We start from the raw sequence: 13,305 nt of genomic DNA, 5'->3' as shown, positions 1-13,305 counted from the left end.
TACGTAGTAGTAGTACGTAGTAACGTAACGTAACGTACGTACGTACGTACGTACGTACGTACGTAGTAGTAGTAGTAGTGGAGAGNGAGNGNGTGGGAGGGGGGTGAAAAATGAACGAGAATATTTCACGTGACATTTTCTGAATAGAACACGTGGACTCTCCGAAGATGTTAGCAACGCACGACACTTTTTAAGCTTGATTCTGTATTAATGTTAACTGTGATCTTTTTCATTTAGTGCTATTAAGATGTTGATCTCTTGCTTACTTGCTGATATGTGTAAGAGTTGATGTGTATATAAAAGTTATTCGTTCTAAAGGGCTTTGCGGCCAATTATGATTAGGAAACACTGCCACATCGTACAGCGAATTTATCTTTTCATGCTTTGATACATTTATCACACGAATTGAAATAAATTTATGTATATTTGCGTTGTTGTAATAATATTAATTTTGATAACGTCGCTTTCTTTCACGCAAAAATGCCTTATATCAAAATTTCTAAATCTAGATAAAGTACGTTTTGTAATATATAATATACACTGGAATTTTTATATTTAAATTGCTATTTTGTTTTAATTCTTATGGATCACTTTATAATTGCAATTTGGAAAAAATTTTGAAAGAAGTGAACATACAAAGCATTTATTCCTTTTAAGCTGTACAAAATGACTTAAGCTTCAGATAAAGTTTAAGCTCCCTGAAAACGCGAAAAAATTTAAATGATTTTTCTTAGATACTCTTCTTAAATTACTTTTCCTTAAAGATTTAAATTGATTTTTTTGTTAAAAAAAATATTAAATGGACTTAATTTTTTTTAATGTCCTTTTTTATCGTCACACATTTTTGTCGTTTGCTTTTAGAATATATAAGATATTTTCATATTGTTAAATTTTCTTTAGATAGATTAAACGATTTTTCGCTTTCACTTATAACTTTTCAAGAAGCAGAGAGAATTAATCTTCTCATTTTTTGATATAATTAATCCTTAAACACGGAGCTGTCTATGTGATCTAAATTTCTTTAGATTTAAAGTTTCGAAGTAAAAAAGAATACGGAGGGAGAAAATCCTTTGTCGGGTAAAATATAAATTACATCTCGGTATTATCTCGGGAATATAATTATATCTATTTGTAAACCAAACCAAATGCCCTGGTAAGACATTTTAGGATTACACCACATTACATGAGGTATTAGTGGCCGTGTTTAACCTCCTTGCTACTGCAGAGATGTATGTAACGTGTTCACACGAGAAAAAGCATAAGGCTTGTGTTTGATGTAATGACGTGTCTTGTAAGATGTAAATCGCTTCCATTTGTGAGAAATTAACCGAACAGGTCGGCAGATTTAAATTTCCAGTAATCTAGTTTGAAGATATGTAATATATTTCGAGAGAGTCTCTCTGTAAGAGATATTTATATCTACACATTCTCTATGAAATATTCATTAATTATGAACATTACAGAGAGATGTATTCTGAACAGCAGTTCTGTAATGCATAAGTCCTAAATGTATTTGGTAGGTAATTTATATCGCGTATGTGAAATATACGCGGAACATTCGGACTTATATTTTCGCTACTGAATGCAATCCTTCTTTCAACTATACAGCAACAATTGGGTGAACAGGATTGGAAGGTGAATCAAACGGTATCAGTGATTAGATATAAGAATAACTGCCTGTTGATAAACTGGCGTATCAATTATAAAGCGAATTTTGTCTCTCGTCCCTTCCGTCCCGTTCATTCCCTCTAATTGTATGTATATCTTATTTGTTTTTGAGTAGTGATGTGCTGTCTAGCGTATATATTTCACGAGTAACGAGAAGGTTAGCGGCGCTAGATCCTAAGGCAATGATATCTGTCGCGGTATCTATCTATGTTATTGATTAGCTGTGTACTAGCGATGAGATGTACTACTACTCGCGTGAACGTAGTTTCTGTTTTACGTGTCAGCTCGGCCGCTCGTGATTGTACGTAGAGGAAATTGGGGCGCAATCAGTACGTTCGTTTATACGACAGCTACATAAAATATTAAAAGAACGAGTGATTTAAAAGGAACGAGATAAATTGGAAGAGAGTTAATAATTACATTGAAACATGACTTTAATAAATATATTTCCGATATCATTTCTTTTTCGTAATTAAACATCAATTTTATGCAATAAATTTTAATTACATTCTATCTTTCTTTAGTTGATACCAGAATAGATTCATAAAAAATAATTTAACACTTAATTGTTATTCATTTGTCTTTAATTTTATCAAAAATTTAATTTTCTAATTTATTTGTTATAATTAAAATTAATGCAGATTTTGTTTCTTCACTTACAAAAAAAGAAAAATTATGTTTATTATATTGTCTTAGAAGACAGTATTAATCTTCCTTAAAAAAGAAATACTCTTTTAAAAAAATTTCATAATTTTGTGAATATTATACATATCCCAAAATTCTTAGTATTTTTTCTCTATAAGTTATATATTCAACACATACAAAGTAAAATTATTGAACCTAACAATATTGTTTAATAAGAAAAGTGTTCTGTCGTTACGTTTCTGATCGCGTTTCACTTTTCCTCACATCCGTTGTTTAGGTGAAAAAAAAAAACCAAGGTATATAATTAATTCATCGTTGTTTAAAGAGGGTTTCTCGACGGCACGTGGATAGCGGAGAATCCACGCTATTTCTATGTGATAGCCGGCGCGACCTACGTGTATTTACCAAGTTGGGGTTCCACGCAGGTGGAATTGGTAGACAAGACATTGCCACACGCAGAGTTTCGATTCTCGGACATGCGAAATGATATTGGATTGTTCAGGGTGACTGTTTATGCCGTGTATATAATTTTGTGTCGATAATAAAGAGAGTAAACCTTGTAATCACTGAGTGGTCTTACACTGTCATACATGCCCCGCTTTTACAGCTGAAGAGACCTCTTTATAGAAACGCGTATGTCCAATACGTTACGCTTCCGCCGATGTACCTCACGGATATATTCCAGAAATACACGGAAGATTGTGTCGCGATTGGATGGGGTCGACACATACCCTATTCAAAAGTAAGCAAGTTTACAAAGTGTTTTATTTAAATATAGCACATAAATGAGGATAATATATTCCGATGGAAGAAACATTTTGCATTTTTTCTTTTTTTTTTTTGTGAATGAAAACCAATAAAAAATGGATATACAAACTCTTTTTTCCAGCATTATAAAGAGTAGCTTTTTTTCCAGCATTATTTGATCCATTATGAAATAATGATAGAACAATTTTAAATTCCGTTTAAAGCAAACTTTTTCCGATATATCTAATCTTCATCAGTTATTCTTTAATATCTATTCTTTATTAGTTTATTTTAGAATCTCTTATCGCATTTTTCTTTAAAAAAGAAATTTATTTAAATTAATAATTTACTTTGAAAACATGGCACAATTTAATAAAATTCAAGAAGAAATACAAGAAGTTGTAGTTGACCAATGAATAATATATTTCTTTAATTTTCTCGTGACTCATTATTAGAAAGGAAGCGGTACGTATTTGCGACACGTTCGAATTCCATTAGTCCCGCCTGACAAATGTCCTATGCCGAATGTGCACAAAGAAAAGCAATTATGCGCGGGTGTATTGGAAGGTGGTCGCGACGCCTGTCAGGTTTGCATTAAATTTTGTATATCTATATCTGTATATATATGTATATATATATATATATATAAAATATACGTACATATACAGGTGTTTCACCTAACTCGATCTGAAATAACTCGCTTATTTTTGATGATACGAAAAAATGTTTCAGATGAAAGTGGAATGGTTTCAAGAAGAAACGTATTCAAGTTGTTTTTTTTCTAAGTGGAAGCGTCAAAAAGTTTGTCAGATATTTTATATTTTATTCTGTTACATGTTAGCATAAAATATTAAATATCTCGTAAACTGTTTATTTTTTTATAATTATATCTTGATACTTTTATGAACAAAATAATGAGATGAATCAATTGGTGGAATGGAAACAAATTGCTTTAAAAACATTTGTATGCAAAATGGATAATTTTTTAAGTAAGCAAATATGTGTTTTCATTTCATCACAATTGATTCATTATTCTATTCATGAAAGTAATAAGATTACGATTATCAAAAATTAATAATTTACGAGATATTTAATATTTTATGTCAACATGTGACAGAATAAAGTATAAAATATCTCTCGTAAACTATTGACTTTTTGATATTACCTTAATATATTTATATTACCTTAATATTTATGTGCAGAATAATTAAAGAAACTTTATTGTGTAAAAAAAATCATACAATTCCGCTTAAAAAAGGAGGTAACCTTTATACCTTTTTGACGCCTCCATCTAGAAGAAAGACAACATTACCAAAATACGTCCTCCTTGAAATCATTCTACTTTCATCTGAAATATTTTTTCGTATCATCAAAAATAAACGAGATATTTTAAATACTCGAATTATAATAGGTGAGACATCCTTCCTTGGAAATGATTAAACAACAACTTGGCCTTATCTCTTTGGAAAAAAATAATAAATAAATAAATAACTAGAAAAAAGAAGTAATATGAGTCTCCATTTTATTTTTTGTTTTTATTCAAGTCTAATGTGTAACTATTTAAATATGATAGCAAAGTGGTTTCCTTTCCTTATTTTTACAAAATCTAATTTCTTCAGGTCTATTTGCGCTTCTTATGAAGTTTAAATAGTTTGAATTTATAGAAAATTTTAAATATTTTGAGATATTATCAGATTAATTCTGAAATTTTTTTCATGAATATGTTCTTCTAACAATACAATCTCTTGTATTGATTCTGTCCTCGTCTGAATATTTAATGAACATTTTTTTCTCCATTTCATAAGTATTTTTAAGGACTTCTTAAAATTATTTTAAAATGATAATTACAAAGATTTTTATTGAAAAATAACGCTCTGTAATGTTTTTCATTAAAAATTCTTAGACTTATTTCCTTATTAGACAGACCAATATAGAATATTGATAAAATTTATATTTAATCATATCCCAAGGAAATTACAGCTATTCAAGCTTTCTTATTTAAAATAAAAGAATAACATCTTAGGAATTAATTTAAGATATAAATTCATTACTTATGAATTTTTAATCATGCTAAGCTTGACAATGAAAATCAAAACTTTGATATTGAAAATCATATGAAAAAACTTTGCTATAAATGCTTGTAATAAATGTCAATTATAAAAACGTCGGACCAATTAAAAAAATTATGATGGCAATTGTTTTTTTTCATAATTTTGATACTTATTAAAGAATAAGTTAAAAACTTTTTGCAAAAAATTATATTAATTATAACAGAATTTTATTCTAATTTAATTGAGACTTATATTAACATCCCACATTTCTTTTAATAAATCATTTTTACACTAAACAGAAATTTTACTTTTTGCATACAGATTCTACTGCAATATTTTGAATTTTCAGGGTGACAGCGGTGGACCATTGTTATGCAATGGAACGCAAGTCGGTATTGTCTCTTGGGGCGAAGGATGTGCTCGTCCGAATAAAACGGGTGTTTATTCTCGTGTGGATTTTTATTTACAATGGTTAAATGAAACTATTACTCAAAATGGAGTCGCGAAATATTCTTTCCAAAATATTATAATTGTTTTTGCAGCTTACTGCCTATATACTTTATCGATATAATATATTGATTATCGTATATGTATAAAACAAACAAGCAATAGCAACAATTTTATATTTAGCTGCAACGTGTTATTATTATTATTATTATTATTATTATTATTATTATTATTATTTTATGTTCACCAAGATCCTACTCTAATTAAAAAGTTTTTTATTTTTCTTATATATAAATTAAAAATGTTATTAGTTTGTGTACAAAGAGTGGTTAATTAATTTTTAGTTGCAGATTTTAGAAAATTATTTCTCTTGTCATCTTAAAAAAATATCTTTTCAAAATGTATTGTTTAATTAAAAAAGAAGAATTTTGTTCATATTATTAAGATCAGTTTAAGATTCCTATCATTAATAAAAGGAGTTCTATCATTAATAAAAGGAGTTCCTATCATTAATAAAAGGAGTACTTTAAAAAAACTATTTCTTGCTATTCACTGCTCTTGCTGTTCAAAAATTCACTTTATCAAAAAAAAAATTTTTTTTTCAGATTTTATTATTTCGCAAAGAAAGATTTCGTTTACATTATTAAGATCAATTAAAAATTTCTGCTATATATTAAAAAGAAAATTTGGAAAATTATTTCTTGCTGTCTTACCGAAAAGCAAAATATTTTTTAAGAATCTGTGATTAATAAAAAAAGAAAAATTTTATTGATATTATTAATAACAATTTAAGATTTTTTATTAATAAGAAGAATCATTTTGAAAAATTATTTCTTGCCATCTTACAAAATTTTTTTAGAATCTATTATTTTAAAATTTCTATTATTTAAAATCTCTATTATTTATTATTATTTAATAAAAAGAGGGTTTTCATGTTATTAATATCAGTTTAATATCCTGCTATTAATAAAAGAAAACATTCTATTTCCATTTCCTATATTCTTTTTGATATATTATCTTAATGCAATGGAAGGATATACGTATCTCAATATACAGCAATGAGCGCCATCGTTCTATATTTTCAAATTTACTCTTTTTCTATTTTCCCGTCGACCCTCCTTTTTCTGATCCTTCTTCTGATTTTTCAATTTCCCTTTTCTTTCTCCTATTTCCTTCTGCTTGATTTCTTGCATTCCCATTTCCTTTTTATTTAAATCTTGTGATTTTTTTTTTTTCTTTCACTTCATCTTTCTCTCCTTCCTTCTCCTTCTCCTTCTTCTGCTTTTTCTCCGCCTTCCTCTTTTTCCTTTTTTAGGCAATGTACTGACTGTACGTTGTTCTATTTATAAAACACATGCATAGCTCACGCATAAAGTAATGCGCAGATAATATTATGTTATTTATATCAGAAAATCGAATGAGAATCCGCACGAAGGACAAAGCAAATTTCCGGCAATAATACAACAGGTTCTAAGTGTATCCTTTTCGCGGTCGTTCTCCTCGTCTCTCGAGAAGAAACAGTTACGTGAGTGAAAGTGATCTGAGCCTGGTTGACGCACGCATATCTGGGGCCCAACAGTCTACAGACTGCAGTCAAACGAATCGGTATATTGTATTAACTGTGCGTAATCATCGATATCGATCGATGATTAATAAACATCATTTGTTATAAAACAATTAATGCCATTTAGTCTATCTACAATAAATACAAAAAGAATATGAAACTTTCGCTATCACTATTATCGCGAGTGAATAAAAAACAGATCTGATTATCGCTTATTCCTTGTATAACTTCTATCAATTATCATATGTACCTATATACTTATCAAGTAACGCAGTAAATTAAAATCATGATATAAGAAGACACTAAATTTGAAATAAAAATCAGTGATACGCAGTTTAACATCAAAGATTCGACGTTTACTTGAAGTAGACGATATTGTAAATGGTTTTTTAATTCGAGATACATTCCAGATTATTAGCCGACGCATTAAATATAACGCATCGAAGAAATTTAGCGCGCTACAATGTCCTTCAGTGACGTGGCACTTCTACTTATTTTATTTTTTGGGACGTACGTTCACGGTGAGTTTGCCTCTTACTAAATCTATCTACTTATGATTAATATGTGTATTGTACTTGTGCAATAACAATGTCATATAATATTATACTCGATTAGCGTGTACGAATAATACTAGCGTTTACATATTAACAAGCGAAAGTAAAAGCCGGCACGCCGCACAATGAGGACGCGACATTTTCGCTCACGAATGTGAGTGTATATACAGAGTGTCGCGAAAATAGATTCCATTATTGCTTTATCTACAAATTTTTTGATTAATTAATATCGATTTAGTATCGATTTTTCTTTATTAAGAATTTATTTAGTTTCTTGAATGTGCACTCGAATATATTTTCGCGATTTACTGGCAATCGATTTAAATTTATTTTGAATAAAACTCTAAAAGACAAAGTAATTGTGATTACTTTCATAAGTAATTTTTAAATTTGTGTAGTATATAAATTAATACCTACGATTAAAAGATTTTTTAATCGTAAAACTAAAATAATCGTTTTAACACACATTAACGATTTTATTATACTTATTAATATGTAATTGAATGTCGTATAAAAGGCAATCTTACAAAAGTTGTAATTTTGTGTTTAGCTGCAACAATAATAATTACATTCATTGAAGATTAATTCTGTCCTAAATGAATATACTCATGCCTTAAAATAATTATATTAATAATTATATTAATAATCGTATTAATAAATTAAATTATTTTAATTTTTTCGAAAAATAAGGATCTCAAAGTAATGTCGTTTATAAAACTGATCTGTTGAATTTAATTATAATAATGTCAATATATTATATTATACTAATATCAATATTATATACAGGACTCATAAGACCGAAACATGATAAGATCATCGTTTGCTATGTCGCATCTTGGGCTGCTTATAGGCAAGGAAATGGAGCATTCTCCTTAGAAAATCTCCGTTCGGAACACTGTACCCATTTAATTTATGCATTTGCTGGTTTAAATGCTTCGGACTGGACGATAAGAAGTCTCGATCCTTGGGCAGATATGGAAAAAGATGGTAATAACAATCTTAATATGATATCAAATTTTATATCAAATTTTACAATAATTATGAATTATCGTAAAAAGTTAACTAATTAAGAACTAAACTTTTAAAAATAATTAAAGAAACTAAGTTGTAATAAAGATTGAATGTTAGCCCAAAGAAATGGAGTGGTAAAGAAACAATTAATACATAATTCATTAAATTGTTCATAAAAGTTGTTAATGAATTCTTTGAAGACAGAAGCTTTCTAACAAAGAAACTTAAAGGAAATCTTGTTTTCTAAGAATTTGCGGAGTTGCTGAATTTGATTTTGTGAATTCTCAGAATTCTAAAATTTAAATTTCAAAAAAATCTGAATATCGTGAAATTCAATTTTAGAAGATTCTTGATATCATTTAATTATAGCCTAAAGCTGTCGAATTTTAAACAAAAAATAATTCATTAAAGAGGATCTAGTGTTATAAAGTTTATAATCAGAGTTTAGAAGTCATTTTAGAAATTAGTAAAGTAAATGTATAGTTAGTATAAACATAAACCAATTGTTGGACAAAGTTGTTGATAAAATATTTCAGTTGATCAAATATTAAGCTTTTAATAATATGTATGATTTTAAATAAATTCATTATTAAATTTTTATAAACAAATTCATTTAGAAGCATACATATTAAAAGTTTAATATTTAAAATTTTGTACCACTTTGTCCAACGAATTGAATTATGTCTATTAATTATTCATTAATATATAGTACATTTATTTACCTTATTAATTGTTTGCATATAGTATAGATAAACTTCAAATTAAGCGAAACTGAAAATTTTATTATTACTTTACAATTAAAAACTCCCTAAAATCGTATTTTATATAATAATCAAATTATTATTTTAAATTCTCTCTTTAATGGATCCATCATTTAGAATTTTTTATTTTTGACCTCATTCAAATAAAACGTAATTAAATTATCTTACAAGTAATTACCCTCTAGTGAGTGCATAGGTCAGTTTCATAAAAATTGAACCAAGCATAATGTAAAATAAAAAAAAGTGATTTCAAATAGGATCGCCCATCCAAAAAAATAAAAAATTATTAATAACTGATTTAATATATTCGATAATTCAAGTTATATTAAGCTGAAATTAAAGTTTTATAAACATAATTTGGAAATATCTTGATGAATATAGGAATAGGCAACTACAGAAAAATGACAACGCTTCGTAATCAAGGTTTAAAAGTATCGCTCGGTATTGGCGGATGGAACGAAGGCAGCACAAATTATTCACTAATGGCTTCTTCATCGGAACGTAGAAGGATTTTCATCGCTAGTACTGTTGAGTTTCTCAAGTGTGTTTGCTGTAATATATTTATCTTAATCCTTCTTCTATGTTATTTTTTCATTATAGAAAGTCAATTCTTTAAGTAGAACCTTTTTTACTGATCAGAAAGAAGTTTATTATATGCGACGGTTACAATCTATGATTTAAACATTACAATACCGATAATTAAAATTGAATTTTGATCTACATTTTGATTGATTTTATCTGTATTGTGTTGTTAGATTTTATGATTTTTTTTAAATTAAATTTTTGCAACAGAATGTATGGATTTGACGGACTGGATCTTGATTGGGAATTCCCTGGAAGTCGAGGAGGTGCTCCGTATGATAAACAGAATTTTGTTAGCCTCGTGCAGGTAGAAACATTATATTTTATTATTTGTATGTTAACATAAAAAATAAATCCATTATTTATCTTGCGATAGGAATTGAAGAATGCCTTTAGAGAACATCGCTTTTTGTTAACCGCAGCCATAAGTGCCATCAGTTCTACTATCGATATGGCATATGATATTCCCAAAATTTCTAAATATCTTGATTACATTCATGTGATGGCCTATGATTATCACGGAGCATGGAACAAACAGGTTCTTCCAAATTCACCACTGCGAAGCAAAGATCGATTAGATGTGGTAAGAAATATGATATTCATAGAAATATTAATGTACATATATGCACAGACATATTGTAATAAAAAATCAATAGTAAGGTCTAGTCACCTTATATTATAAAAGTAAATTAATAAAATACTTAGCTAAATTTGTATAATTCTTATCATAATTCCATAAATAAATTAGTTAGTCATCGTTTTGTTTTAAAAGATAGAAGAAAATTTTAAGAGAAATAAAATATTAAAAGAATAATATAATATAATAGAATTATATAATAAGATATATTATATAATAAGAAAAATAGAAGCATACATGTATAACTCTTGCTGAATTGACATTGATATCATAAAAATTACTAGAACAGAACATAAATTAAAGTTACAGCTCACTGAAATCATTATTAAAATGGTTAAAAATTTTGTTTGATTATTGTACTGAAAAAGACAAAAAAAAATGATCGAAACGTCTACTAAGTTATGTATATTAGATAAGAATAAATTGTAAAAAAAATTTTATGTATCAATAACTACGTTATCACAATATTATCTTATCACAACATATTTTCATTTCATTCTCTTTCATTTGAAATTCTGAGCCTTTATTAGTTCAAGTAATTTTCAAAATTATTAATTCTGTTTTTCAATCATTTCTGTTTATTTTGTTTATAATTTTTAGAATATATTTCATCGTTCATTTCTTTTTCTTCTAAATTTTAAGAATAAAAATTTAAGACAAAAATCATTGATAAAAATTTTCTGTTAGTTTATATTAATTTTATATTTATTTAATATTTAGTTTTATATTTAATATTTAATTTTATATGCGAACATAATGTGAAGCACAATTATATAATCATACAGTGATTAAATTTTCACCGTATAGGAACATACTATTACGTATTTGTTACAACAAGGAGCCCCACCCGAGAAACTAGTTTTAGGACTAGCGATGTACGGAAGAACTTTTGTTCTTACAACTGTACCAGAAACATCTAAAATAAATCCGATTGGCCTACCTAGTCTGGACACCGGATTCAAAGGACCTTATACGTCTGAAGAAGGTTTTATGGGATTCAACGAGGTATTTCGCTATTTGATCATATATACTAAGCTGTTAAATTATATCAAATAATATTCATAATGTTAAATTATATCAAATTTGAGTTATCTTTAATTTTTATAAGTCACTATTGTTCTTACTTAATATGTCGTTAATTTAATTTTAAAAGAATGGAATTTAAACAACTTAACTAAAACAAATGTATTCAATTAAGATTAGTTTATTACTTATTGAACATACGTTAATATGGACGTTGTTCATTTTGAAACAAATCACAGAAATCGATTTACGTTTTGATAAAAGTTGAAAATAATAAAATGTTATTTAATGTTTAACTTAAGAAAAATAGATTATCATTGATCATTGATATATAACAATGTATTCATATTATATTTAATTATGTTCGATTGTGTTTTTTTTTGTATATCCTGTGATTTTGACAATCAATAATTATATAACTTTTTTGTAACAGCAATAATAAATTATATATATATATATTACACATAGGAACTCTTTAACACGCAAAATGTATAATATAAAATATTTATAAATAAATTATTCATAAATAAATTGTACATTTCTGTATAGATTTGCGAGGCATTGATATTGTATTCACAAAATTGGACAACTGGATGGGATAATGAGAGCAACACTGCTTATGCGATTAATAAAGATCGTGTTGTAGTTTACGATAATCGCAAAGCCATGATAGCCAAGGTATTTTTTCTATAGTTTTAAAAAATAATCCCTTAATGAAAATCGATTTTTTCCTAATTACACATTTTTAGAAATGAATATATAAATCCCACGCGATAAAAAATTTTTCATGCATGAATATATATAAACATGACTTTGTTTTTTTTAAAACAAACAATGCGAAAATTATTTCTTTAATTGTTTTTTATGTTTTCACATTATTATTATTATTATTTTTACACTAAAAATTTTATAAAAGAAAAAGGATGTATGAACATGTATGGATATATTTCATGTATAATTATAAATGCTTATAAATATTTATACATAAATATTTATATGTTTATATATGTTTATACATATTTATGCATATTCATGCATGAACAATTTTTTACCAAGGATATAATTCATAATTATAATTATATAAATATATTAGAGGAAAGTCGCCAATACATCAACATATTACTTTGTTTTTAGACAATATTTCTCAACAAAAGTAAAACAAAAAGTAAAATAAAAATAAAACTTTAAAAACATAAGTACAAATTAAAAAGTATCTTCTATCAGATATAGCAATTTTTATAATATACTATTTGCAAATTTTTAATTTTGCAATAATTAATTTTTTCATAAGATAAGTAAAAATGAGCGTCTAACAAATATTTGACTGTTTAAAATAAAATATAATACATCCTATATTATTATAATTAATAATATTATTATAATTAATAATAATAATAAAGTTATAATTAATAATTCATATAAATTTTGACTGTCTGTTTTCTAAACTTTAAACTAGTTACTCAAAAGTCTCGTGTAATATTTAGCATTTTTTTAAAATTATGTAAAGTATAATAAATCCTTTTTTTAACATTATTTTACTTTGTTAAAAAAAATGATTCGAGAAATTAATATATATATATATATATATATATATATATATATATATATATATATA

General features: G+C 26.6%; 2 protein-coding genes across 2 annotated transcripts in view; both read left to right on the top strand.

The window, feature by feature from the left end:
• LOC105627002 (trypsin) overlaps positions 1–5,682 on the top strand; it is a 7,616-nt gene extending 1,934 nt beyond the window's left edge. The window contains exons 2-5 of the mRNA XM_012208285.1: positions 2,639–2,816; positions 2,921–3,055; positions 3,516–3,647; positions 5,461–5,682. Coding sequence (XP_012063675.1) covers positions 2,639–2,816; positions 2,921–3,055; positions 3,516–3,647; positions 5,461–5,682 — 667 coding nt within the window. The remainder of the gene's footprint in view (positions 1–2,638; positions 2,817–2,920; positions 3,056–3,515; positions 3,648–5,460) is intronic.
• Positions 5,683–7,585: 1,903 nt separating this feature from the next.
• LOC105627001 (probable chitinase 2) overlaps positions 7,586–13,305 on the top strand; it is a 26,434-nt gene continuing 20,714 nt past the window's right edge. Inside the window, exons 1-7 of the mRNA XM_012208284.1 lie at positions 7,586–7,643; positions 8,463–8,663; positions 9,830–9,989; positions 10,241–10,337; positions 10,407–10,613; positions 11,475–11,672; positions 12,240–12,368. Of these exons, the coding sequence (XP_012063674.1) occupies positions 7,586–7,643; positions 8,463–8,663; positions 9,830–9,989; positions 10,241–10,337; positions 10,407–10,613; positions 11,475–11,672; positions 12,240–12,368 (1,050 nt within the window). The remainder of the gene's footprint in view (positions 7,644–8,462; positions 8,664–9,829; positions 9,990–10,240; positions 10,338–10,406; positions 10,614–11,474; positions 11,673–12,239; positions 12,369–13,305) is intronic.

This window comes from Atta cephalotes (assembly GCF_000143395.1).
Source record: "Atta cephalotes unplaced genomic scaffold scaffold00007, whole genome shotgun sequence".
Taxonomy (NCBI): domain Eukaryota; kingdom Metazoa; phylum Arthropoda; class Insecta; order Hymenoptera; family Formicidae; genus Atta; species Atta cephalotes.
Note: the sequence above shows the minus strand (reverse complement) of the source record. Positions and strands in the feature narration are given on the sequence as shown.